Here is a 27,967-nt window from a genome sequence, read left to right on the forward strand (position 1 = left end):
CGGGTGCGAGTCTAAAACAAACTTACGAGAGCAGCACATTTGAAAAGTCGCTTTAGAGCAAGCGCGCGCGTCTCTGAGCAGCCACAACTTCTCCGCGAAGAACTGCAAGACAGGCAATTGTTTTTACCAGTCATTGATAAATAACGTATAGGTGACAGTTCATTGTTTTACATCCATATGGATATCAAAAGCAGCATCATTCGATGACTAAACGAGACTAAAATGTCAGTAGGCTAAACAGCGGGAGCGGATAAAATGCGGATAGAATCATGGAATTTCTGGAAGTGATAGCCTATTTTAAAACAATCTAAGACCGGAGCTGGATGATTCCTAATATTGGATTTGGACAACAATCCTTGGATTTAATCCCAGTGACTGATTTAAATCTTATGAGCTGATGGAGTATTTTCCCAAATCATTGCTAGTTCGTTTAAAGCTCGCTTAACCCCAAAACGTCAGTTTATCGGGCGCGCTCTGTTTGAGAGGAACTGGCCAATTAAAGCGCATCTTGCCGGTATGGTGCGCCTGCTGAATTGCCTAGTCTTGGGGTATTTGACATGGAACCTGCGGATATCTGATGCCCGGGGAGAGTACTGTCACGGCTGGCTAGACAGCAGTGGGAATTACCATGAGGGCTTTCAGTGTCCGGAGGACTTTGATACGGCGGACGCGACGGTGTGCTGCGGGAGCTGCTCGCTGCGCTACTGCTGCGCGGCCCCGGACGCGCGCCTCGATCAGGGAACCTGCACGAACGACAGAGAAGTGGAGAACGACACGCAGTATGCTGCCCGTAAGGCCCTGATAAACTCATGAATAAATAGCTGTAAAATTAAGCACAGTTTTAATAAAAAAGATGTCATTATGTCTATGATCCAGACAACTAAACTGAAAAAACATAGGTTTACTATTAAGTTTCTCATTTAGAAAAAAAAATATTCATGGAAAGAGAAGCCTACTGAACGTAGTTTTATCCTCTTACTATTAACTCTTAAAAAAAAAAAAAAAAAAAAGTTTCTAGTTTGGAACAGGGATATAAAATGAATCCGTAATGACAAACTACTTAAAATAGTTTACTTGTTGCCAGCAAAATGATCATAACAGGATTTGTGATATTTTTGGTCTTAAGAATGAAGAGTGGATGTTTTACTCGGATAAAATACTAACAGCATATGCCAGCACTTGCTATAATGTCTGACAGAGTTATCTGAGCAGAGAAGAGGTTAACCTGACACACATGCACTCTCTCTACACAGCCACTGCATGGAGAAAATGTTCTCATCATCATTTTAAAATCTCACAATTTTTTATAAAGTTTTAGAAGTTACAAGATTTTCTTGATTTCATACTTTTCAACTCAATTCAAAGTAGTTGAAAAGTGCAAGCACTGCAGGGTGTGGCGTAGGCACGTCTGTGATTTTAATAAAAAATGGATAAGACAGCAATTAAACTTAAGTTTATTTAGTTGGCTGAAATGTTTGCAGTGTTTTAAGAAGAAATGTATCGTACATTACAACTACACATCTAATCACATTCATGAACAAACTAAATATTGTTACATCAAATCATTATATTTTGATAAAGGCTTCACTAATGATTTAGATCTTTTAGACCTGTCAACTGTATGACCTAATGATCATCATTCCTAATTTTACATAATATTGCCTGTACTGATCTCATGTGCAGTATGAAGAAACAATGTTTATGTTTGTGAGTCTTAATATGATTAAACAGTCAGTTCACACTGACAAGCAAACAGTGGGAACATGTGCTTTGAATATTTAAAACGAGGTTTCTGCCAATTTAGATATTGAAAAGATAGTTAATGTGAATAAATAGAAAATATATGTAAAAAAGATTCTCTTTACATAAAGAAAATGTTTTACCTTGATTTAGCTCAACATTGGTCATTGCTTTGCAGTTATTATCGGTGCTTTTAAAAGTAATATTCACTATTAAATAAACCTTTCATTTAGTAACAAGCAATATATGAAATTAAGCATTTAAAAATAACATTTGTGAAACCATAATTTATAAGACTAATGACAATTAACTAAATTCAAAGTAAAGTCAAATTGATTTCTATGGTGTCGTATACTTAGTATTATATTTAGTATAATGTTGATTCAGTTCAGTTCATGTTGCAGAGTTCATCAGTTATGTAATGAATTTGATTCAGCTATATATGGTGTCATTATTCAGCTGTGCAGTGAAGTTGTTCATTAGACTGAATATCTTTCAAACCCGTGCCGTTTCTCTCTTTCAGAGCCCATCTACGTGCCCTTTCTGATGGTGGGCTCCATCTTCGTGGCGTTTGTCGTGGTGGGTTCTCTGGTGGCCGTGTACTGCTGCACCTGCCTGCGACCCAAGCAACCCACCCAGCAGCCGATCCGCTTCTCGCTGCGCAGTCAGGGCGAGACCATCCCCATGATCTTCACCACGGCTCCTCCCAGCCTGCGCACGCCGTCCCGCCAGTCCAGCACGGCCACCACCAGCTCCAGCTCAGCGGGAGGAGGGAGTTCAGTCCGTCGCTTCTCCCTGGGCCGGGCCGACACGCTGGGGCAGTGTTCGCAACAGCAGCTCCTGATGGTCTCGTCCTCCTCAGCGTCCACTCCTGTGTCCGTGACCCCGACGCAGCCCTTATTGCCTCCGCCGCCTTACACCTCCCAGCAGGGCCTACAGGCCAGTAACTCTCTCCAGCACACACACGCTCACAGCCAGTTACAGCTGCACCACCAGACCCTGCAAAGCTCCGGGTTCCTCCTGCCACAACAATACTTCTTTCCTCTCCCGCAGGAACCGTTCTCTGGGAACAAGGGCTTTGCTGACTTCAGCCAGAGCTGACCTGGGCTTCTCAGCTGCTCGAAAAGGAGACGAACACCAAAGAGCCGGTCCTTCACAATGCCCTGTTGTAGACTCATATTACAGGGGCTCCCGCACAAGGAAACAGGCACTAATACGTCTTCAGCAAGCTTGACTGGCACTTGCGAGACCGCAGCTGGAATTTGAGAGCCGTGTGGAGCGCTTAAGCTGCTGAGATAGTGGACTATCAATCTGACAGACACTCAAGTGCTGGACACAACACACCACAACATGGACGCCTACTTCAAAGCACCTATATCTACAATTGATCATATCTTGTATGCACTTCCAATCTGCTTCTATTATAAAAGACGTCTTATTGTTGAAAAATACTTTTGAAAACTCCAGCTGGTCGGCACTCCACTGAACATTTAGCCTTTGATTGGAGGTCATTTTATATAATTATACATTAAGGAAGAACGACAGATTATAAGACATTTTTCTTGACAATCTCAGTCCCATTTTAGGGGTCGTGCACACAAATAGTGCCATGTATGAATGAGGGTTTTATAGAAATGGTATTAGATTAAAGGTTTAATTGCCAGACTGAGACAAAGATTGTTCATAATGTTTAAAACAGGCATTCATCATGTGTTACTCTCGCTAATAATACATAGACTATCGGCCACATTAGAAACGCGTGTTAACATCACATGAATGCACAGCTACCTTTGGGAAAACTTCTGTTTTTAATGTTTGGAGAGTGTTCATTCTTCAATTTTGTATAATTTGTAGCAATCTGAAAGCCATTATTGGCTCAGATTCAGATGGCAACACAGTTTGTATTTTGTTATTTTTGATACGAGATGTTTTTTGTAAATGATCAGGTGTATCTAAATGTACAGTCCAGCTGGAAACACATCATGTGACGAGATGGCCTTCAACAAAGTATTACGGTCTCTAACCAAGTGTTTTTGAGCTAAATTAAACCGTTTTATCTTTTCACCTGTGTTTAGTTGGTTTCCCCAACAACAGTAATGCATTAGATTTAAGGGAATAGTTCACCCATATTGTGAATGTTTGGTTGCCCATATTCTTCAAAATATCTTCTTTTGTGTTCAACAGAAAAAAACAAAACAATCATACAGGTTTGGAACAACTTGAGGGTGTGAATAAGTGATGACAGAATTTTCATTTTTGGGTGAACTATCCCTTTAAGAATGAAAGACACACATTCTATAATTCAGGACACATTCATGAAACTCTATGACATCACTCACATAAGAGGTTCCATTTTAGAACAGGATGACTTTGAAAACTATTACCAAAGATGGGAAAACTTGTTTTAACCCATGGACTAATTCTTTCTAGGGACATAGCAGTGGATACATTTACATAAAGCGTGGCCAACATAAATATATATGCCTGTTATTAGAATTTGTAATAAATAACAACTCTATTAATGTCACTGACCAACAGAACATGTAAAATGTCTAAATGTCATTTAATTGACTTATTTCCGCCTTGTCCTGTTTAGATTGATATCGCATCCTGTTTAATGCCACACACGAGGACCAGATTCAGTGTAATTTGTCTGTCCTCACTGAAAGCAAAATTCCATGCATTGCATGAGACAACGAAAATGCTTGATTTTTAATACACATAAATACTGTTCAAATGTTTGGGGTCAGTAAGATTAAAGAAATAAAAATGATACTTTTATTCAGCAAGGATGCATTAAATTGATCAAAACTGACATTAAAGACATTTATAATATTACAAAAGATTTCAAATAAATGTTGTTCTTTTAAACTTTCTATTCACCAAATAATCCTGAGAAAAATGTATCATGTGTTCCACAAAAAAGTTAATCAGCTGTACAGCTGTTTTCAACAAACAATAATAGAAAATGTTTCTTGAGCAGCAAATCAGAATATTAGAATGATTTCTGGATCATGTGACACTGAAGACTGGAGTAATGATGCTGGAAATTCAGCTTTGCCATCAAAGATCTAAATTATATTTTAAAATAAACATCATTGCTGTTTTTTTTTTACAGCATTTTTGATCAAATAAATACAGTCTTGGTGAGCATCAGACACTTATTTAAAATCTTTCCGACCCTAAACCTGTGAACAGTAGTAAAACATATTTTGATCAAAATATATTTTCTGAAGATACAAACATTTGTTGAATACACTGGGTGTTCATGGGAAATGCTGAGCCAGAATTTTCTCATGATTATACAGTATAAACAGATTTTGCTTGCTGTAAACAAGACATCAAGGTCAATTTTAATGTCCTAACTGCCCTTTCAAGAGGACGGGCACAGCAGTGTACACGTGTTCTGAAGAAGAGCGCTGTGCAGATGGTGACACATCTCAAAGGTGTTTTAAAAGAGGACATGAAAACCAATGCACAGTATTAAACGGTTTACTCGCTTTTTAAGGCACAAACACTATAGCGGGCCAGAAGCCGAGATTTATGGTTGTAGGGAAGTGTTTGTTAAACTTGTGCAAAAAAAGTAAGATATGCTCTTGGAAATTTATGGTGTGGAAACAAAACAGATTATTGCCAAATCATGAATTTGTGTTCAATAAATCCCCAATGGAGAGCCATGCGATCTGTACTGCTAATACTCCATACATCAACTATGATCAGTGTTTCTCCTGATGTCTGCAACAATACTGTTCCAGTACTAATATATCTTGGATAGCCTTGAGGATTCTTCAGGATATAATTAACAGAATCCGGCGATGCATCAAATCAAATCACGAGAGAAGAGCTTCAGTTGTAAAGTTTATTTCAGTAGTCCTTCATGGCAGTTAAAAGACAAAACACTTAAAAGTTTGCAGTTCCAACATGCTAAACAATCATTTAACAAAAAGACAAAAGAAAGATCCAAAAGAAAAAAAGAAAACACCCAATAGAGAATTCGAAACCATATCAAAGTGCATTTTCATTCTTTAAAGTGACCAACACTAGAGAGATTCAGCGTACAATTAACATTTAGGCTAAACCAAGAACGACTTTTCCATTCATGCAATCAGTCACTTTGACAGACAGGATTTTCGAAAGCAACAGTCCAAGCCATTAACCAATGTCACATCATATTTCCAGTGTTCGAGTCGGATGCTGACCCACAGAAAAAGCACAGCTTAAGGAACGAAATGCACAGAGCCATTAATGTATTCTTGTCGAGTTAAATAAAAGACGTTTCGGCTTGAAGAAGAAGAAGAGTTACACTGAGATCTGAAACTAAATTAAGAACATGTACAGTACATCCATCCAGATAAATAATACTGCAACTGATATGAACTACATAAGAGAGTATTCATCACATGAAAGATAAAAGAGTGCATTGTGCAACATCTCCGGTCAAGCTTTAGCAGAGCTTCATACAAACCGAGACATACAGACACGTGACGCACACATGCGCTCACACATTTACACCAGCACACACACACACACACACACACACACACACCTGCTGATGTACAGGGCCATGCAATGGCATACAGTTCACCGTTAGTATACCTGGAGTCGTGCAGACAGACGAAACAAGCAGCATCACACAACCGGACACAGAGGACATCACACACGCATCCTCATTCGACTCTCTGGAGAACTATTGTAATACAGTTAAAAGGACATGCATACCGACGGGACCATGAACTCTCACGCAGTCACGCACGCATCCGTAACGTTGCTCACATGCACATGCAGACGACACACGTTGCGCAGACGCACTATACAAAACGTGCTCTCCCACAGGGAGAAGAAAACCAACGCACAAACTCCACCATCAAATAAAGAAGCGTTAAGACAGTTGAAGTCACAGGCGACGTAAGCTCATGAACCACGACCAGTTTCTGAAGGGGAACCACAAAAAAGAGGGACGACGTTTTCATTACAAAGCAGATCAGTCCAAAAAGTTACACTTAGTCCAATATAAAAATACAAATTCACAAAATAACTATGGAGACAAAGTTGGATTGATACTGTGTGGGTCAGGCGAAATCCTCCATTCCTCCTCTATGCTAATGGCACTTATGCTTGAGGGATTATCACTCTGTTCTAAGTCAAATAAACATCTGATCGTCTAAAAGAGATTCACACAAAGAGCTGGACGCATAAGCGGGGCCGAGGTTCATTACGCTCGTGGAGCAGCGTGATACATCAGTATTTTGGTCTAACGTGTAAGCGTGCTATAACGCTGCCTAGATAGAGTCTTTGAAATATTATCTCACTGGGGAAAAAAAAAAGTTCCTGTTAGGCACCTTTGTGATCATTGCAGCCGTGTAAGATGTGGAATGCAGAAACGTGTTCAAGAAAGCCATTGAAACGTTGCTAAATAGTAAAGTAAAAATGGCAGATACGTGCAAGCTAAAAAGATCTGAAGGGACGAAAAACAGATTGATCAAAACAAAGCAGAAATCTAAATAAATCTAAAAAAAAATAAAAAAAATATACCCAGTAACTGGCTGAAGGCAACAACAAATGTAAGGCCTTGATACATGAGATTTAACATGAATCTAAAAATAAATAAATAATAAAAAACAGTTTTCAAATTAGTGCAGAAAGCATTTGAGGAGTGTAAAAACAACCGGTTAACACCTAATTATTATTTCGAAATACATATTGTTTTTAAAACAGGGACTGCATTTATAATGTTCTTTGAAAATTTCCAGTAACCTGGGATATGTCTTTTTTTGTTGTTGTTGTTGATGATGTAAATAAAATACCGAAACATTAAAAAACAAAAGGGAGTGTTTAATGTGCCATTAATGATTAGGAAGTCACAGTCAAAGACCATTACCACAAACGTTTTTATCACCACCCTCATCAACACCACATTTTTTGGCTGTAACACTCATAGGAGAGAGGAGAGTAAATTTTTGATGCTGTTCTCCTCTGTTTGACAGATCATAAACCATACTGACCGCAGGCTGGGCAAAAATATGCTAGCACAGTGCTAGTGTGTGCTGTTGAACATACAACTACAGCACAACAGAACTTGATTTTTTTTCCCCCTCTCTCTTTCTCATACCACTTCATTTTTCCCATCCGTTGTTGCCCAGGGTGCCCTAGGCTGGCCAAAGTTAAACTGACAGGCTTCCGCTCTCTGTCAGCCTTTAAAAAGTTGAGTGACCGCTGAGAGGGGGCGGGGTCCAGCGAGCCGGATCTCACCACTCATTGGTCCGCTGCTTGGTGGTGTCGTAGGCTCTGATGACCTCAGACTGGGAGAGCACTCCGTTCTCATCCTGTGAGAATGCGTAGCCGTCTGTAAACAGGACCCAGAAAACATGCATCAGATAAATACACTCAACTAAACATTCTGCTGGCAATCTTAGGGGACAAGTGATACAAACTAAATCATATAAAAACCTTAAAGCAACAAAAACAAGCCATGAGATGATTCTTTAGCATAAGCCTTCTCTTAAATCATAAATCATCTCTAAATATGATTATTATCAATTATATATATATATATATATATATATATATATATATATTTTTTTTTTTTTTTTAAGTACTATGCAATTATATTAAATATTATTAAATTAGTAGACAATTATTTTTGATTGTTAATATGATTTATAAATATATATATGGCCAAAGGCCCTGACCAATATAAATAGTTTTTGCTCAGCAAGAAATAAAAATGTTAACTCTATTTTGATAATCTATTTTAAACATTCTGTTGATTATATGAGTAACTTTGCAACTACATGTCAACTAACTCTCATTAGAGTATTAGTAGACTGTCTGCTTAAAATCTGCTAACACTTTATTGTGATGGTCCTCTAACATACATTATACTGGCTAAAAGTAACTATGCAACTACATATCAACGTATTCTAACCCTAAAGGTCCCTGCACACTGAGTCAGAAATTTTCGTATGCGTTTTTTTTGTATTCGTCATTCGGTGGCTCTGAATGGTCAAAACACCTCGCAAAATGCTTGCAACGGATGCGGAAAACGCAGAAAATCGAACCTGATCCGAATTTTTTTTATGACGGATGACAAAACGTGAGGTTGTATTTATTTTTTAACGTGTAAGAATTTCGGACTCAGTGTGCAAGGACCTTAACGGTCTACTAATACTCTATTAACACTAATTAAAGTTAGTAGACATGTAGGTGCAACGTTACTTAAAGTCAACATAATGTGTTAAAGGAACAATCAAAACAAAGGGAAACCAAGAAAATAGAGGGAATATTGTCTGTAAACTCAAAAAAAGAATTCAAGGGCTGTGTGGAATATTCACAGTGTCCTGTTGTTGGGGGTCTAATAGGGGTCTAATAAGCCCTTACAATGACCTACATAAACTAATGGGACCAAAATGGCTGAAAGTAGTTGCATTGGTCCAAATTAAAGGAGGTCTGTTGTCTGCAGAAAGACGCAACAAAAAGACATCAGTATGCAAGACATCCTCACTGCTTGCTTCCAGAAATAAACAAAAAAATTCAAATCGGTCTCAGAGGGGACCTTGAGAAGTGCTATGGCACTGTGGGTGGGCTGGCTGGGATGATTGGGGAAGTCAATAGTAATTATCTTGGCAGACACCAAATGGAAGTTGGCAGGAAATAAGACACTGAGTGTTGTAATGTCTGATTATTGATTCTACCTAGAAGAATCAAATACTTTTTTTTTTGAAGAAAAGTGGCTCAATTCATCAAATACAGTCAATGAAGTCTTTGAAGCAAAACATTTTAAAATAAAAATTGTGTCCTTTGATTTGGACTCCAAGTAGAATACAATATCTATTCAAATTCTAGTCATTTTAATTTCTAACTCATAACTAGCGCTATGGTCTCTAGAGCACTGCACACTGGGATTGGCCCTTTGTTCTATGACTCACCTTATGTCTCAACCGACTCGACCTCTACCTGCTGGCCTGAGGGGGCACATGCAAGAGGCCGAGGAGGGCAATGCATTGTGGGAATGATAGTGGCAAATTGAAATGATTAAATATGACTCTGCCTGTCAATCAAAACACAGCAGCACAGCAGCACATGCACAGGTGGGGAATGGGAAGGACGTGATGGACAATGCAGGTTTAATTATGGTGTTAATATGTATTGTTTTTGTAAGGCAACTGTAATAATGTTTAGCGGTATGAGCTAAAGGGAAGAATGCATATAACATCAGACTATCAAAGAACGTCCCCCATCCTCACCTAAAAGCAAACACAAAAAAATAAGAGCAAATAAAGAGAGGCAACAAACAGAAAAGAAACATGAATGTAAAACTATAAAGAAATGAAAAGGCAAGGGTTTTCAACTGGTTATGCTTCAGGAGGCAGATTTTACTTTGGACATCATCCACATCCACAGCAATATCTGTCTGATACAAAAAGTAATCATTTATTTTTATTTTATTATTATTAATATAATAATAATAAAATATTTATTTCATACAAAAATTCAATGTAATAAATTTACTTGTTATAATTATTATACATTTATAATTAAATAATGAATATAATTATTTTATTTTTAAAATAAAACTATATATATATATATATATTCATTTAAAGCCCGATTTTTTCTATCCTAAATATGCATGATTGTTTTATTCTTAGCTGCATTTCAGCATTGTTTTTGCCTGCTGTTTGTGAGCCCATCAGAACAAACCTGCAGCTTATCAGTTGAAAACCACTGAAAGGAAGCACATGGAAAGTGTAGTATAACAGCATATCCAGAGAGATAATGTTAGTAATGTCAGATGACAGTGTGTGTATGTGTGAACTCTGTGACTGTACATATATGACCTCATGAATCAGCTTCAATAATCAGTCAGTTTTGGACTGCGATATCCTCAGCAAAATCCTCCAGATTTGACACGGAAGCCCATGTTATGAACTGATAAAAGCATGAGATTTGAGTTCCTGTGCCCAAAAACAGCTGCCTGAGGTGGTGCCATCTCACTGTCTAGCTCCTGCTTTGTTAATGCAGCTGTTCCTTTCGAGTGATATTATGGCTACATTACCTGCTATCTGCAGCTGTCAAGAACAACCATTCTCACCTAAATTTTCAGGGGCTTTGGTTCAGGTTTGTACTTCAGTAAGTGCCTGCAGTTGCACGTCCATAAACCCTTGCGTGTGAGAGTGAACCTGCATTTTGATGCTGCATATGGGAATGGTGGGGTGTGTGTGCATCAGTGATTCTGCATGAGCCTGTTTGTGATGTATGCATTGTGGAGAACATGTTGGTGTGTCTGTGTCCGTGTGCCTGTGCGTGGCGGAGCACATGTGTGTCGCTGACGTACGGAGTAGATTCTGCTGCATGGAGTCGGACCGGTACAGACTGACGGTGCTCTTCTTAAAGACGTTCTTCAGGAGCTGGGCTCTCTCGGTCAAACTACAGGGAAGGACACAAAGAGAAACAGACACAGACATCATTATGCACATAATGGGAGTCTCATTTCTCTTCCCACAGAAGAGCGATCGAATTAAAGACAAACTTCCTGCTGGACAGATGTGTCTCCAGTGAGAGGTTGAGGAGACAGAATGAGACCGGAGCCGGGAGAGCAGCCAGTAGGATCGTTTACACTTGGAGGTGATCCCTGCTAAACCGCTGTTTTTGCTTGTTCGGTTTTATTATGAATTCACGAGGAATGGCCCTCACCTCTTCCCATGCACCACAGCTCCTGGATCTTTGGACAGCGCCTCCAACTCCTGCACCTCATCAACCAGGGTCTTAAAGCACAACCTTTTCATACTGAGGAAAAATTAACACAAAAAGTTGTTTTATCCATTTTTATCCATTAAAATGATAGTAAGCATTTTGTAATAATGTTTAGTGGTATGAGCTAAGGGGTAAGAATGCATTTAGCGTCAGACTAATCACCAAACCTCCCCCATTTGACCTAAACTAAAAAATATATATATATTTTAAAGAACGTGCTTGTGCTTGGCTAGCTTTTTAATTGCACAATGCAAAAATTGCTAGACATTTTCTTTTAAAGTCTGGACTGAATTCAGTGTGCAGATAGAAATTTTTTTGTTTGTTTGCAATGACTTTTTTGTCTCTATGCACATGAAGCAAAAATATATATATTTTTAATTTGGAGCCAACAATTTCTTCTAGTTTACCATTTCATTTGAGTAATTGCACTCATTTTTGTCGACTGTTTGCAACTCTTATAAGAAAAGACTTGCAGCCTGCCAGTTGATACTAAGCATGAATAGTAAGCATTTTAAATAATCCATCAATGCTTTTAACATTTTATACATGAGAAAAAAATGCTGGTCTTCTTAATAACAACCTCTGGTGACCATTTAGGAAGTTAAGGGTTGCATGGCTGGCACTGAAGAAACTCAACTCACACTTTGTAGGCCACATCAAACACCAAAGAGGTGATGGGAATAAAGATCAGACCCATCCAGAACACTCCTGAACTGAACATCATGTCCGCCTGGAAAACACACACACACACACATAGACACATGAGAAAGAGCACCAACAGACAGAATCTGTGACTGATTTCTAAACTTACAACCGTTTAGCTGGACTCTCACAACATCAGTACTAAGAGCTCAGCTTTCAACCACCAATATGACCAAAAACTTATTAGATGTAATCTAGTTAAGGGGTGTTGGAATGTGAAGTCATCCTGGTACACTTCAGAAATGTATGTGTGACAGATGAGAAGCCAGACAGACAAGAAAGGAGGAATGGGAGGCAGATGAGAATGGCAGTCAGCTAGAGTACTGATCTGAACTGTTAACTGCTAATGGTACTACCCAGATCACCTTTCTAAAACCCTGCTTCCCAAATGATGACCTGACCTGTCAGAATGCCTTTGCTTCATATGATACATGGGAGGCAGTGGAGTAAGATGTCACCATATTTTTAAAAAGGGCTCATCATACACAGCTGTGTGTGACTGACAGAAAAAAATAAAATAAAATTGCATGTCAACGTAAACCGATATAAAATGAAATAAACAGTTTGGGGTCAGTACAATTTTTTTTAAAGAAATTAATACTTTTATTCAGCAAGAACTTTTTAAAATGGATCAAAAGTGAAAGTAAAGAAATTTATAATTTTACAAAAGATTTATATCTCAAACATAGCTGTTCAAAGAATCCTGAAGAATTTTTTTTCAAAGCATATTTATAGTATTATATCATTTCATATGTAACCATACGTTATATAAGCTTTCTTTCAAATTTAAGCTGATAGCAGATATCCTAAATATAATTAAGCATTTTAGTAAAAAAAAAAAGTCTCCCCTATGTGTGTGTGACAATATGAAACGCATATGAAAGTAAATCTAAAGAAATACACTGATATCACTGCATAGATACCAACACAAATAGGTTCAAAGTGCCTAATGTTTCTGCTAAACTATTTTAACCTGGGCTGAGAATAAGTGGTTAGGAAAAAAAATTTTTTGCAGGCCATTATTTGTGTCATATTAAAGAAAAAAAATGGATGAACTCAGGTATGCATAAACAGCACAATCTGTTATCACATTCAAGATTACCGGATGTTACCATCATAAGTCTTAGAAAGCACTGCATGGTACTAAGTGCAAAACTCAGACACATAAGTCTTCATTACTTGAATCAGTTCATAGCTGGAGCAGGATACATTTCCAGAAAATTCCAAATTGGAACAGAATAAACTCGTTATCTCAAAAATTTCCACAACCAAAACAAATGAATCCTAAACGAGAGCCAAAGCAAGACAGTATCAGAACTCTCATCTGCCAAAATATACCCATGAATTAAATAAACAAGCAGCGAAGAGATTTATCAGTCTTAGGCTGGGTGATACCGAGACAATCAGTGAGGTAATGATATTAAGGTCTTCAAAGACATCAATCTCTCCGATAATTAAAACAGTTTGAGGACAGTGTGTCTTTACATTGTAAAACATCTTAACAGAAACATCCAAACTGAGAGAGAGAGAGAGAGAGAGAGAGAGAGAGAGAGAGAGAGAGAGAGAGAGAGAGAGAGAGAGAGAGAGAGAGAGAGAGAGAGAGAGAGAGAGAGAGAGAGAGAGAGAGAGAGAGAAAGGGTTCTCTGTGGTTCCACAGGGTCTGATTCACAAGACAGGGATATTCTGGCGTAGGCTAGTGGGGTGTGAGATGCAGTCGTTTGCGCTTATCCTGTTTGCTTTGGCCCAGCTGTGTTGAAAATACCTGTCATTAAATGTCAAAGAGCACCGATCCACCCCCTTGCAATGCTATTCTACATACGTGGTTGCGCCACTTGTCTAAACTCGGCGCTCCAAGACAAATCATCTTCCTGTAATCTAAACCAGTAAAGGCCCCAGCACAAAGCCGAGAGGCACACCTGCCTGCAGCAATCTACCAAAGTTTCAGGTGTTCCCAAATTAGCTAATCTACTCACTATTACAGGAAAATAGACTTTGATGTCTAACAAAACATCAGGGAGGCAGGAAATCTCAAATGACTGGAAATCAAAATGGCTTCCTCCACCCTACTAATGTCATCTTTGACCCTGAATGAAACAAGTGTTCTGTGTTGCCAAGAGGAATTAGAGAAAATTGTGCACGGGTGAAAAGATATTCATGTCGTGCTGAAATCCAACAGTCCCAGAGGTAACATGTAATTTTCTCTTTGATAATAGCAGTTTAATCATTTTCATTGGAGGCCAATGCATCGAACAAACAGACAAGATCTGAAGGGCTCAAAGACATTAAGTATGAACAAAACCAACAGTGGGAATTATTAACTATATAAGTAAAAGGTCAAACTTCATTAATGTTTTCCTGTTAAGTTGTGTGTTATAAATACTCTTAAAAATCAACAAATGGAATCATTATACCACTTACTGTACAATTTAAAATGATAAAGTGAACTTTGAAACATTTTCATGCAGTATGTTTTTTTTCCAACAATTTCTATGGAACAAATAGAATCAATTCTGGAACAAATACAAAAAATCCAGCAGGCTCTGGGAGCGTTCAGGCCGTAGGTGTATTTTTAGGGCAGAATAATAAACCGCAGTGGCCTAGTCTCGACTGGCAGTCAAGGGTATCCGCATCGACTATTTTGACAGGACATTGACTCCCTCTGTGTCTGCCGGACACATTCTCAAACAAACATGCACACATCATGCAACTTCGCTGTTGGAAAAACCCAGTTTAAGCTGGTAGCTGTGTTACATCTACTTTCTATCTGGCCATTAGCAAGCCACCATGTAAAAAAAAAACAGCTTAAATTGGTAGGACTTTGTTTTGTTCTGGTAGACCATCTAGGACCAGCAACAAATCCAGTGCTTCAAAACACAGTTAAAAACTTAAGCTTAAGTTTATTCCAGCAGGATTCCCCTCTTTAGCCTTAAAAACAATATGCATGTAAAATATTAAGTATGCAAATGTTCAATTGTGCAAAAATATGCACACACACACACACACAGGTTCCCATCATTTGCCAAAAGCAATCAAAGCACTGAATGTGTTCTCCAAAGCTGGCATGTGTGCTATTTGAAGGGTTTTGACTACAGCCAAAGGTACCACTGAATGAGATTAGATGATCATGTTACCCTGTTGGATTTGGCCATATTGTAAATGCAACTTGGACAAAAACTGATGCTAAATGGGAATCAGACAAAAACAAACTCATTATAAGCACACACTGTAAATAAGTTGACATGTACACAAACCTTCATTCAATTGCTCTGTCAGAAGTACACACTAACAGACCATTTAAAATCTTCAATCAGGTCTTTCAAAACCTGAAAGCAAACGTTGACAGATTCTATTAGCGCTTAAAACAGGGGAACTGAATCTGGCTGTTTATCATTCAGTCCCACGTGGTGACTTCCTCTGGTGATTGACGGGATGGATTAACTTTGCCTGGGTGCACTAATCAGTGGTGCTGTGAAACAGCAGAGTTTGGCTGCTCATGCCTGCCAGTGATAATGTTGGCCCAAGAATGTTAATACCACCCATTGTGATGGTAAATATGAGATGAGAACAATTCAGACATGGTCATTCACCCTCAGCCTGGCCCTTTGGCTTTAGGGACTAAATACTAACGCCTGAGCCAAGCCGACTTTATCCACGTTCACACACACAAAGTCATGTGCAAGAAGAATACAGAATGTTTTTGCCTTTTCTCCCCAAAACTAAATATTCCACTTGCAATTAATTCAAAAATGCTTTTAATATAAGCCAAGTCAGTCAAAAAGTCTAATGTCAACTTGTGTATATAAACAACCGAATTGCAAATGTTCTATCAATGTTCCTCTGGACGGTTTGTGGTTTTGAATGTGTAGAGCAAAGTCCCAATGGACCAGATGGTGAAATACACGGCTGGATTCCCATCTAAATGTTTGTGGTATTTGAAAGAGAGAGAGAGAAAAAGAGGGAGAAGAAAAGCAAGAAAGAGATATCTAATTCCAATAGGGCCTGCAAATACACCAATTCTTGGCTGCTGTCATCTCAAAGCATAAATGATGGAAGTATTTACATCACAGGGTCTTTGAGAGTCCAGTATGGAAAACACGCCCTAATATCCGGGAAATTTAGAAAAAAAAAAAGAAAAAAAAATACAAAGAACTCAAATAAACGAACATTGGCACGCGCTCAGAGTGTGTAGAAAATTAGTCACTCGGTTGGGGGAGAACCATTCTCAGCACAAACACACACACACACACACACACACACACACACACACACACACACACACACACACACACACATACACACGTTGGGTTTCCATGTTTTACAGGGATTTTCCATAGAAAATGATTTTTTTTTACTGTACAACCTGTATATTCTATCCCCTGACCCTAAACCTACCCATCACAGAAAACTTAGATTTTTTCATAAAAAACAAACAAAACAAACATAATTCTGTATGATTTATAAGTTGTTTTACTCATTGGGAGCAAAACATTTCCCCACAAGGTCAAAAACTACTGGACATTTGGTCCCCACAACATAGGGTTAACCAGGTTAAAAAGTTTGAAAAAGAGCAGATGGGCTCACACACACATACACACAGTTTCCAGTAAGCAGTGTAACAAGAGCAGCAGTAGTTTTATCTGCTGATAGGGAGAGTGAGGCTCTAAAGGTGAAATCTCGTACATCAAAGAGAGTGGAACAAGATGAATGGCCTGTCTCACACAGATACCAGGTGCACTTGAATAAAACAGACCTGTCTGCTGCATTCAATGGAAGAATGGAGAGGAATGCACCACAGAACACCTTCAATGCAGCTACATCTAACAGTTACATCGCGTCTCTGACATCTAAAGATTTTTTTATGCATCGTTGTAGGTTTTTTTTTTATTCGCTGCGACTTTCTTTCGAGTGTTATCTAAATCCTACTCTCCTTTGGACGCAGGATGTTATGCGCGTCTGTTCAGAAGTGCATTCATGACATGGCTGGCTGAACGTGTGTGTTTTTAACAGGTGTGTGAAATGAGGAGAGCTTTGTAATGGCAGGGAGGTGATAGTTGGTTAATCGGTAGGCTCTTGATGTCGAGCACAGTATCTTAAGTTGACTCGAGTGGGACATGGTGTGATAAGACTACTGCGGCAGAGTATTAAATCACAAGTATATTGTTAACATTCATTATTTGAGGATGTACAGCAACTTGATTTCACTAAACCGACTACAGAGTGCAGCCCGGACACATGAGATGCTGCCAATGATGTCATTAACAGTGTAAAAAACATGTCCCACACTTTCATGGTTTGTCTCGGTCTCTGGGGTTCATTTAAGAAGTTTCAGAGCAGTTCAGACCATCTCGAAGGTCTGTGGTTTGATTCTCTAATAACATTACAAACCCCAGGTTAACTTTATTGTCACATTTTTGGGAAACTACAAATATATATTTTTTTGCAGTTCAGGTTACAATAAAAAGCTATGACACAACTACACTGGGATGCAAAACATTTTTTTTTGTATGCAATCATGTGATCCACATTTAGACAATGCAGGTCCTAAAACTAAATAGTCGTTTTTAAAAAATGGTTAATTGCTCGAGTAAGTGCTAGTTAAATATGCATACTTTGCATTTCTCAGTACTCCAAACCATTTGACGATAAAAGTTTACTAAAAATAAATACATTTAAAAATGATTTACAGTTTTAGCCAGCCAAATTAAAATTAGTTTCTATATTTAATTGTCCCAAGGAAGTCAGTTTCCAATCCAAAAAATAACTACAATTGGTACTCTGATGGTACTGGTAAAATAAATAAAATACATGAATTCAGCAAGGATGTGGAAGGAAGTGACAGTAGACACATTTCTAAAGTAAAAAATTTTTTTTCAAATAAATTATATTCTTCTGAACTTTTTATTCATCACAGAATCCAGATTTTTTTTTAATCAGTTTCCACAAAAATATTTCACAGCATAACTATTTTCTACACTGATAATAATACAAATAAATGTTTCTTGAGCACAAATTTAGCATATTATATTGATTTCTGAAGGATCATGTGACACTAAAGACTGGAGTAATGATGCTGAAAAATCAGCTTTGCATCACAGTAATAAATTACTGTATGGATAAAAATACAATTCAAATAGAAAACAGGTATGTTAAACTGTAAAAATGTATTTCACAATATTAATGTCTTTTGTATTTTTGGTCAAATAAATGCAGCCTTGGTGAGCATAAGAAACTTCTTTCAAGAACATTTTTAAAAATCCTACTGGCCCCAAATTTTTTAACGATACCATACCATAATACTTGATTCATATACTATGGTATTTTTATGGTACTCCAAGGCATGTACCTTTGGTACATGTCCAAATAATGTATGATATTTTAGTGACAATTCAGCTAAATAGGTTTAACAGTGTGGCATGTCGTTTATTAATTTTTCTATTTCTTAGTCTTTCTCTTCAGCCCTTCAGGGAGCTGTGGCAGCAGTCAGAGATGGCTGTGAGGTGGCCCAGAGTTCAGGTGTGTTCAGGTGCGCCCTCTCTCAGGTGTCCCCCGTGCTCTGGTGTAGTGCTGTTGCTATGGTTCCCCTCGGCATTGAGTTACCCTGAGCCTCTGGGGTCTGATCTACTCTACTACCCTACATGTAGAGGGAAAGAGCTGATAAAAGAGCCCACTTGACTGGCTATTCAGGACGGGTGTGCAGGACACATGTGAGATGGAGAGGCTACTGTTTCACAAAGCCAGATTCTGGGATAAAAAACTTTTGCTTTTGAGAGTACGTAGACCACGGCAACAACGTGTGCGAACAGAGGGTCCAGATTGTGTATAAATAAATAACAAAAATAAACAAAAAACATACAAAACTATTATAAACACATAAGTGTTCAGTCTGGAATCCAAGACTCTTTTCTCGCAAAAGCAGATGTTGATGTTTTCATAGAGCTCTGTGAGGACAGGTGACACAAATAGGGCTTATTAGACCCCATTAGGAGATTATGAGGTGAGAAAAGAGCCGAGACCTGTGGTGCCCCGAGGCCTGACGGAGGTGTAGAGTTTCCAGCCCCCTGCTCACCCTAATGAACACACACAAACTCTTAATGCTCAGATTATGACACAGATAGTGTAGAGCCCCAGGCCAGAGAGAGGGTGGTCTGTGCGTGTTTTAAATCACCTGACACATCCAAGAGCCCCAGGGGTGAGGATGGGCTCTGTGTGTGGTTTTTTTATAGCTTAGCTATATTTATAAAAAATATTTTTTTAATTAAAAATAATTTAAAAGGGGTGTGTGTGTGTGTGGGGGGGAAATTATTTATTTAATAAAATACATTAAAAAAAGAAAGAGCAAAGAAAAAAGTTGTTCATAAAATAAACAAATAACTCCATCCAAATTACTTAGTCAAATTATAATTAATTTACTATAATACTTAAAAGCAATACAAAACATCAATACAGATTTATTTGTAGATTTAAGGTATTTTTTTTGACAAATATGCTGTAAATGCATCCCAAAAATTAGCTAAAACTTACTAAAGGCCCTGACATACTTCAAGTGAAATCGAAGAACGAACTGATGTGACGTAATTTCGAACAAAATCAGGCTGAAATGAAGTTCGTTTGGAGTTAGTTTTAGGAGTTCGAAACAGCTTGGCAAAGCGAAATGTTTCCTCCGGCTGCTAAACACCTTTGTACTACCATTGGTCCATGACGATTACATAATAGGTCGGTGTGCGTGGAAGCTCCGCATTCTTTCACGTGAAAATCTTTTCGTTCGTTTGGCCTGTTCAGTCGGTCAAGGTCAGACGTCCGTGAGTGAAAACATGAACACACTGGAGAGCTGCTTTACAGTAGAAAATGAAGTTGTACTTCTGATGAAACGAGACACTGACACTATTTTTCATGTTTAATACGGTAAAGCTGCTTGATTTTAAGCTATCTATTGTATAAAGAGACGTGACTACTGGAGTGCCGTATCAGATGCTTTTCTAATGCTTAAGAATGCTTTATTATTGAGAGAGGAAAGCGCAAACAAAAAGGGGACATTAATAAACATCCACTTCCGTTCAGAAGTTTAAAAACTTTTTTTAAGGCTGCATTTATATTATTTATTTTATATAAATTAGAATATTTGTTAATATGTAATTTATTCCTGTGATGGCAAAGATGAATTTTCAGCATCATTACTCCAGTCTACAGTGTCACACAATCCTTCTATTATGCTGATTTGGTCCTCAAAAAACATTTATTTTTATCAGTTTTGAAAACAGAGTAGTGATACTTGATATTTTTGGGGAAACCTTTATACATTTTATCAGCATTCTTTCTTAGATGAATTTTAGTAGGTTTGTAGAATTTTTGTTGTCGCTTGTACTGTACTGTACGGTCTTACCTCTCCTGACATATCCGGGGCCAGAGGAATCAGAGGCCACAGGGAGGAGTAGATGCCAAAGAAGACTACCCACAATCCAATGCTGCCCCAGATGGCAATGTGGCTGAACTATAAGTCAGAAAAGATTAGAGAAAACAAAGTGATTTGAGGAGAGACGTCATTCTGCTGATGATAATGCCTGACACTCAGACATTACAATCTGAGTGATGCATTATAATTTTAGACGAGTAACATGCATAACAAAAACCTTTAACACACATGAATTTTACATGAACACATGCTAAATCACAAGTGTGCACATATGGGAGCATGTTACACCCATGTGTTTTTGTTTAATCACACGATCATCAAGCATTTGAGGCTTGAAATTTGCACATGTGAAACATTGGTACCACATGTGAATGTTCCAAAACCACACAAACATCATGTGATTTTGTGAAAATTACACTTGCAAAATACAGTGCAGCGAAAAAGACTTTTTCGCATTTGAATTGTGCACATTTTGTACATGCATGTGGTCAGATTGTAAATGCAACTACATTTGGTTAAAAAAGATGCATGAAAAAGCATGCAAATACTGCATTACGATAACATAATTGCTTTTGATTACATTTTATGCTAAGTTTTTGCCTTGCAAGCACTGTAATAACAGTAATACAATATCTAATAGTAATACAATTTCAGCACTGAATTATAATTGCATATCTGAATAAATGCTTTTATTAGTGATGCAACATGACATCATCCTTGAATTCTCTGAACTTTTCGATGACATCAGCGGCAGAAGAAAAGGGTGAGTGAGAGGAGTGAGAAGGGGTGGAGGAGCGTGTTTCTACTGATAGATGGACAATGAAGTGAAAGGAAAAGGGAGGACACAGTGAAATGGGACAGAAAAGAGAGAGAGGGATGGAAAGAGTCATCCAAACGCTCACCATGGTCCAGGACGACGTCTCCAGCCCAGCCTTCAGACACACAGTGATCACAACAAACTGTGAGAGAGAGAGAGACAGGTTCTTATCCGAGTTTGCATATACACAGAAACAGATTAGATTATAAAGACCTAAGACCTAATGAGAGACAGTCGGTTGACAGGAACTTCCAAACAGTGTGCATAAAAAGTTGGCAAAAAGGGAGTGAAAATCCTCAGTGCAGCCAGACTCAGCACAGAAGGAACATTTCACAGCAGGACAACCGGGACAAAGTGTCAGGCGACGGGCAGGACACAGAGGTGCTTTGTGAGGATCTGAGGGCCCAAATGCACTTACTGTATAAACCATGTTGCCTAAGAGGAGATAGTCTGGTGTCTTTCCGTTTCCAAAGACGGTATCTGTGAGGAGAATCAACAAGAAAGCTTTTAGAGTGAAGGATCACATGCTAACACACATACGTACATACACAGGTCAGTGGGACGGTGCTAGATAATACTCCATTAAGATGTTGAGCTCAAGAGGGCTCTAACGCTCACGTTTAAAGACAAGAATACAAGAAAAAGACAGTTTACATTAAAAGAAACCACCCAAAAATGAACCATAAAGTATTAAATCAAAAATATTATGCCACAAATGCTGTTGATGGTGTGTTTTTTCTTTAATATTGGTTAGAATTTAAATGTAGATTTTTTATTTTTTATTCTCTTCAAACCTTTTATGCCCATCTAGGGTCAGATCCATGGTCTAGTGGAGCTGTAATGCTGATGTGGGTTATGCAATATTTCCCATTTCCACCTCTTTCTCTCTATTTCCCATACTCAGTGGCAAAAGGCCAAAAAAGCTTTTATGCAAGTTTAATCTGTACCAACAAGCTTGTAACGAACTCATCCTTCTCACATGACACACCTGTGCTCCAATGGTCATGTGAATAAAAGGTAATGGCGGGTGTTAAAGGAGCTGATGACAGCCATTTACAGAGGTTTTCGAGGATTTCCCCAAATCATTGAGGATTAATTGACCGTAGAGAAAAGCTTGGTTTTCTAGAGTTTTTAGGATGATAGTTTTTGGCTCGTGCTAACTGCTTCAGCAAACATCTCCGATTAAATAGTAAAAACTGCTTGAAATCTGGGAAACTCATACACAAAAAAGTGCACACATGCCAGTGTGGTTTATTGCAGGAGCATTAGTCATTCTTTGATTGTAAGTGAGAGCGGATGATCCAAAACCATCAGCACTCTGGCACAGCGAAACACAACGGACACCACATGTGGATCAGGAAGGTGTGTGTGTGTGTGTGCGCGTGTGTGTGTGTGTGGTGCTGACAGTCTGTCAGTCAGAGTCAGTCTCCTGTGCTTTGTTTAAAGAGCAGGTCTGATTCTGACTGTGTGGTCCTGAAGTCAGCCAGATATTTGTGCTGACACACACACACTCGGTTCACATACTTGACACACTCATTTATACATGCTTACACTTACGAAGACATGTAAAGACCATAGAGCAATTTATTAAATTATAAAAAAAGAAAAGAAAAAAAAGAATGAAAATGGTCTCATTATTTACTGTCAAGCTTTGAAATTACAAAAAAACATGTAGTCCATATGACTTGAAAGCTACAATCCAAGTCTTTGAAAGTGTATGATAGATTTGGATGAATTTAAAGACCAAAAATATAAGTCATTGACTAAAAATCAAAACATCTGTCCTAGCTCTCTTTTGCACATTCGCAAGAGGAATAGTGATTTGTGAGTCATTCTGTTGAGTTGAATCTTTAAATGAATCAGCGGATCACTTACACGAAACCTATGAATGATTTGTTCTCAATCCAGACTGATCTAGTTCTAAAGTTTAAACAAGCATCCTTTTTTGAAGCTTAACAGCCCCATCCCTCATTACTTTTCATTACAGTATATTAATAATCAGAATATTTTTTTAAACCGCTGCTTTTGGCTTTTAGGGAAGAATGTCAGACAGGATAGAAATTACATAAGTAAATGATGACAGAACTTTCACTTTTGCATGAACTATTACTAAGTGAGTATGTGGATATGGAGAAAGAGTGTATACTGTATGTGTGTGTGTGTATAGGAGCGAATGATCTTGAGATATTCATGGTGGCCAATGAGAAGTAATTAAGCTGAAGCGAGAGTAGGCCAGTCTTTCACTATGACACCCACTGACCTAAAAAAAAAAACAAAAAAACTAAAAGTAGTGAGTGTGTGTGTGTGTGTGCTTACCATGCTGGAAGGCCTTGAGGGGGAACCAGAAGAGAATGACTGAGTGAAACAGGCCGTTCAGACAATGAGCCCAGAAGACCTGCAGCAGAGTGGAGGAGGGAAAAAAAGAGAGGCATGAGAAAGACGATGGCCACCCTAACCCTGTCGGTGACCCCTGACCCTGGGCCTTTGTGCACTCTCAGCGCTAGGCTAAGTGGAAGGTTTGTCAGGCCTCCCTACTCAATGGCTACCCCGCTGACAGACACTTTGTATATCCTGTGAGTGTGGAGAGACCAAGAAAGAGGGAGAGGAAGGCACGCCAACTATATGAGAGATGTCAGTAAGGGGTGTTTTTCCGCCATCCCTTCTTTTTCCCAGCAGTTAGTTGCCTCATCGAATTTCCCCAATCGTTCCTTTGTGAGTTACGAAAAAAACCCAAATCCTTCATGGATACTTTTAGTACAAACACAGACAAGTTTAAGAAATTAAGATGTATGAGTGTGTCGCTACAGTGCATGGTTATTTGGGAGCATGGAAAAACTATCGCTTACACAGGTACGACATGAAGTCTTTGAGTGTCCGCGTCTGTATACATGGGCGTGTGGACTTTGGATGTGCCATTTAAACAAATATCCTCCTCCAAAACCGCCTTGTTTTGAATTTACATTATGCAAAGACATGGCCAATCAAAACACGAATGGGCGATGTAGCATGAGACAGCCGTGAAATGAAATCAGGCACGTCACAGGTCTAGTTTCCAAACCCCGTATTTTTTCCCCCCCAGCGTTGCTCTTTTCACCTCTGAAAAGACGGAGACTGTTCACTGCCCAGAGACACAACAGATTATTCCCGTGTTTATAAGCAAAACAGCATAATATTTGTTCTGAAAGAAAGTCAACGGTATTAAAAGGTCAATTTCATTTTAAAATTGATTCACTAAAAAATAAATAAAAACAAAATGTATCTATATGAATTTTTTTATTTATTGTAATGAACCAAATTTGCATGGCAGTGAGGTCCAATTTATGAATGAGTTAATCCTTTTAACTGGTTATTTTTAATTCAAATAAAAATGATTCAGTTGCTAAAAAGGAATAGTTATATATATAAAAAAAAATGTTAACGGCATCACTTTATTTTTATGGTCCCTTCTAAACATTCTGTTGACTATAAGTAACTTTGCAACTACATGTCAACTAACTCTCATTAGAGTATTAGTTAACTGTCTGCTTAATATCTGCTAACTCTTTATTGTGATGGTCCACTAACAGACAATCTACTGACTATAAGTAACTTGCAAGTACATGTCAACTTAGTCTAACCATAACCCTACAATCTACTAATACTCTAAAGTTAGTAGACATGTAGGTGCAACATTACTTATAGACAACAGAATGTGTTAAAGGGACCATCAAAATAAAGTGAAACTGTGTCAACTTCTACACTAATTTCCCTCCAAAACTGTATTATTTCTATGAATAAGGACTTAAAAAAAAACTCATATAATTGTTTTATGTGAGGAAAGTTTAATTATTTAATCACCAACACAAATTCAATTTTTAAGTTATGAACTATGATTTTAAAATCACTGTAAAGGAGAAGTAACATTTAATAGAATATGTATTTTGCAACAAATGTTAAATAAACAATCCTGAGGACAAATGGGAACGTTAACAAGTTACTCAAACAAATCAAATATCTCACACACTTCATTCAAAAGTTTGGGATCTGTAAATCTCTTGTGCTCACCAAGACTGCATTTATTTAATGAAAAATACATTAAGAAAAAAAGTAATGTTGTGAAATATAATAATTCATGTGATGGCAAAGCTGAATTTTCCAGTGGCCATTACTTCAGTGTCACTAGGTGGTAACCCTAAGCCTAGCAGAAAAGTAATGATTAAAAAAACTGAATTTCAAAATCTGTAAGTTAACATTCAGTTTCTTTTTGTGCTAACAATTCAGTTCCAAAGCTAACAGTGTGTGGCGGCCATGAAATCTCATGAGGGGGATGGGATGAATAGAAATGAAAGAAAATGGAGAGAGTGAGAAAAAAAAGAAATACCCTGAGATTGTCTTGTTCTGTGTTGTTTCACAGAGGCCCAGTACGACCTCTTGGCCTCCATGCCCTGACCCTCTCACCTCCGGTATCGGCAAAGCAAAACAAAGCTCAGGGCTCCGGCCCTCAGACAGTCAGGCTCATCATCCTACACCCACAGAAGGGCACTGTGGCACACCCCTCCTATTCTTTGGAATTAGTGGTGTTTGCCAAGGTCATACTTAAGTTTCGGGTTTTGTTAAAATCCATAATGCTTAGGCATTCAAAATTTCCGTCACCTGTCCCGCACTATACAAACATTAATCCAGCGATTGGGCTTTAGATTTTCACATATTAGGCAATAGACCATCAATGCACACACACACATAAAAAAATTGTGGAGCGCTAGTGCGGATACATTAGCAACATTTTCAGGCAAAAAAAGGTCAACAGAGTTGTGATGTATGAAGCACAAACAAAGCGGCTTTCTATCAAAGCGGCCGAATTCTCATGAACAATTTGTTGCGAAAGCTGCATGGCCACATTTAATTTAAATGGTGTGGCCACACCTTTACATTAAAATTGGGACTTGAGAATATCGGGGGGGTCTTTTGACCTAGCAACCATCCAGAACATTCAAGCAACCAAGTCGTACTAAAAAACACTTAGAACACCTTAGCAACCACATAGCAATGCCCAAGCAAACAATCCAAAACAAAACATGGTCCAAATACCATGGGGAACAACCTGTTCTCCCTCGCCCAGTACATTACACACACAGTCCTGCAATGAATGCTAATTAAATCAATAAATGTTCATAATCATTTGTCACAGGGAGGCCCCAAACTCCTCCGTTTCTAAGCAGGTTACTAAGAATGTAGGTGTGAATGGCCGTCTGTCCTGCCTGAAGCAAAGCATTGGGTTCTGTGTGACAGCTTAATTGCTTAAACTAGCATGAAAGGATAAACTTTATTTTACGCCAACTATTGCCAGACGCCCTAATAAGCCTTCTCCAACTATGTTGGGCTACAAATAAAGCCAGACGGGGACAGAATGAAAGAGAGAAAGAGGCAGAAGGAGGGAGGGATGGTGAATGCAGTGCGTCGAATGAGTGCAATAACAGCCATCCTGGGGTGTACGAGGGGCTTTGCCGTTATTAGGGAGACTTTAGTGATTAAAAGTAAAAAGGGTCACTGTGGGTAAAAACCTAAATATTTCACACCCTTTGTTCCTCCCCAAACTAATACATGATCTTCTCTCTCTGCTTCCACAGAGACTTGGGCTACGTTCACACAGCATTCAGGTTCATACAGACAGTATTTGAAATGCTATCGTAAGTTGCCGTGTGAACGGGACCTTTCTAGACTCACACCGGCAAGTAAATGTGGTTGTCATTCCCAAAAACTGACAATGTGAACGTAGCCTTAACTAACAAAAAGTGTCTGTTCTGTACACAGATGACGTAGAAATCTGAAACAGGGAAGTTGGACATGTCTCCAAGTCAAAGTCTCCAATAAAGTCTATATGAACACTTCTATTTGTATCAGATTTTTACTTAAATATATAAATAGGAAAGAAGAGTTTTTGTAGCAGCCATAATTGAGAGATCATGCACGTATTGCTCTATATAGAAACTAAATTTTTTATCATTAAAAAAAAACAAAAAACAAAAAAGAAGCTTTGGTTCACAAATCGGGCAGCGCTATTCCACAGATGATTCCATTACTGTCCTCTAAATGACCACTAACTCTGTCTTTGCTTCTTTTTTCCAGGCACATCTCTTGGTTCTCATTATTCCATTACAGAGAAAATAAAGTAGTCTATTGTGATATATTCAATTATATAATATATACAATTAACTTTTTTTTAAGATCAAGATCGTGTTCTGTTACTGATGATTCTACTTTATTTGACTATTTCCAGGCTTACTTTTATTGTATATTATAGTCTTTCAAATTAAAGCTTTTTTTCCCATTGAACAATTAAAGTAAGAATGATGGTGTTTGTGTTACAAATGGCCAGTAAATCTGTCTCTCGCTCTCTCTCCCTCCTGACCCCAGGGGCTGTGTTGTGTGTAATCCGTGTCAGTGTGGTGGTAAATGGGTCTCCACGCCTGTGGAGCAGGGCTGTGAGGTGACACCAGCGCAGACACGCCGGGCTGAAGACCAGACAGCTTTATTAACACAGAGAGACGCAAAGCCGGCAGTCACAG

At 38.4% G+C, this 27,967-nt stretch overlaps 2 protein-coding genes across 6 annotated transcripts in view; one reads left to right on the forward strand and one right to left on the reverse strand.

Annotated features, from left to right (window-relative positions):
* Positions 1-45: 45 nt before the first annotated feature.
* On the forward strand, positions 46-3,804 carry shisa3 (shisa family member 3). The gene is made up of 2 exons (XM_082178246.1): positions 46-790; positions 2,264-3,804. Exons 1-2 carry the CDS (start codon positions 517-519, stop codon positions 2,839-2,841), a joined length of 852 nt encoding a protein of 283 aa, XP_082034372.1. The 5' UTR covers positions 46-516; the 3' UTR covers positions 2,842-3,804.
* A 1,781-nt stretch (positions 3,805-5,585) lies between these two features.
* Positions 5,586-27,967, reverse strand: part of atp8a1 (ATPase phospholipid transporting 8A1) — a 126,399-nt gene continuing 104,017 nt past the window's right edge. For all 5 annotated transcript variants that reach the window (XM_082178188.1, XM_082178187.1, XM_082178186.1 and 2 more), the window contains 8 exons: positions 23,739-23,817; positions 21,841-21,902; positions 21,508-21,564; positions 20,576-20,683; positions 12,135-12,223; positions 11,434-11,526; positions 11,075-11,166; positions 5,586-8,083 (listed from right to left, as the gene is read on the reverse strand). In XM_082178188.1, the coding sequence (XP_082034314.1) occupies positions 7,986-8,083; positions 11,075-11,166; positions 11,434-11,526; positions 12,135-12,223; positions 20,576-20,683; positions 21,508-21,564; positions 21,841-21,902; positions 23,739-23,817 (678 nt within the window). In that variant the 3' untranslated portion in view covers positions 5,586-7,985. The remainder of the gene's footprint in view (positions 8,084-11,074; positions 11,167-11,433; positions 11,527-12,134; positions 12,224-20,575; positions 20,684-21,507; positions 21,565-21,840; positions 21,903-23,738; positions 23,818-27,967) is intronic.

This window comes from Leuciscus leuciscus, assembly GCF_965113295.1.
Source record: "Leuciscus leuciscus genome assembly, chromosome: 8".
In the NCBI taxonomy this organism is placed as follows: domain Eukaryota; kingdom Metazoa; phylum Chordata; class Actinopteri; order Cypriniformes; family Leuciscidae; genus Leuciscus; species Leuciscus leuciscus.

Coding starts and splice junctions, on each gene's coding strand:
- shisa3 (XM_082178246.1), top strand. CDS start 517: ATGGTGCGCCTGCTGAATTGCCTAGTCTTGGGGTATTTGACATGGAAC. Junction 791..2,263: donor CGACACGCAGTATGCTGCCC/GTAAGGCCCTGA, acceptor TCTCTCTTTCAG/AGCCCATCTACGTGCCCTTT.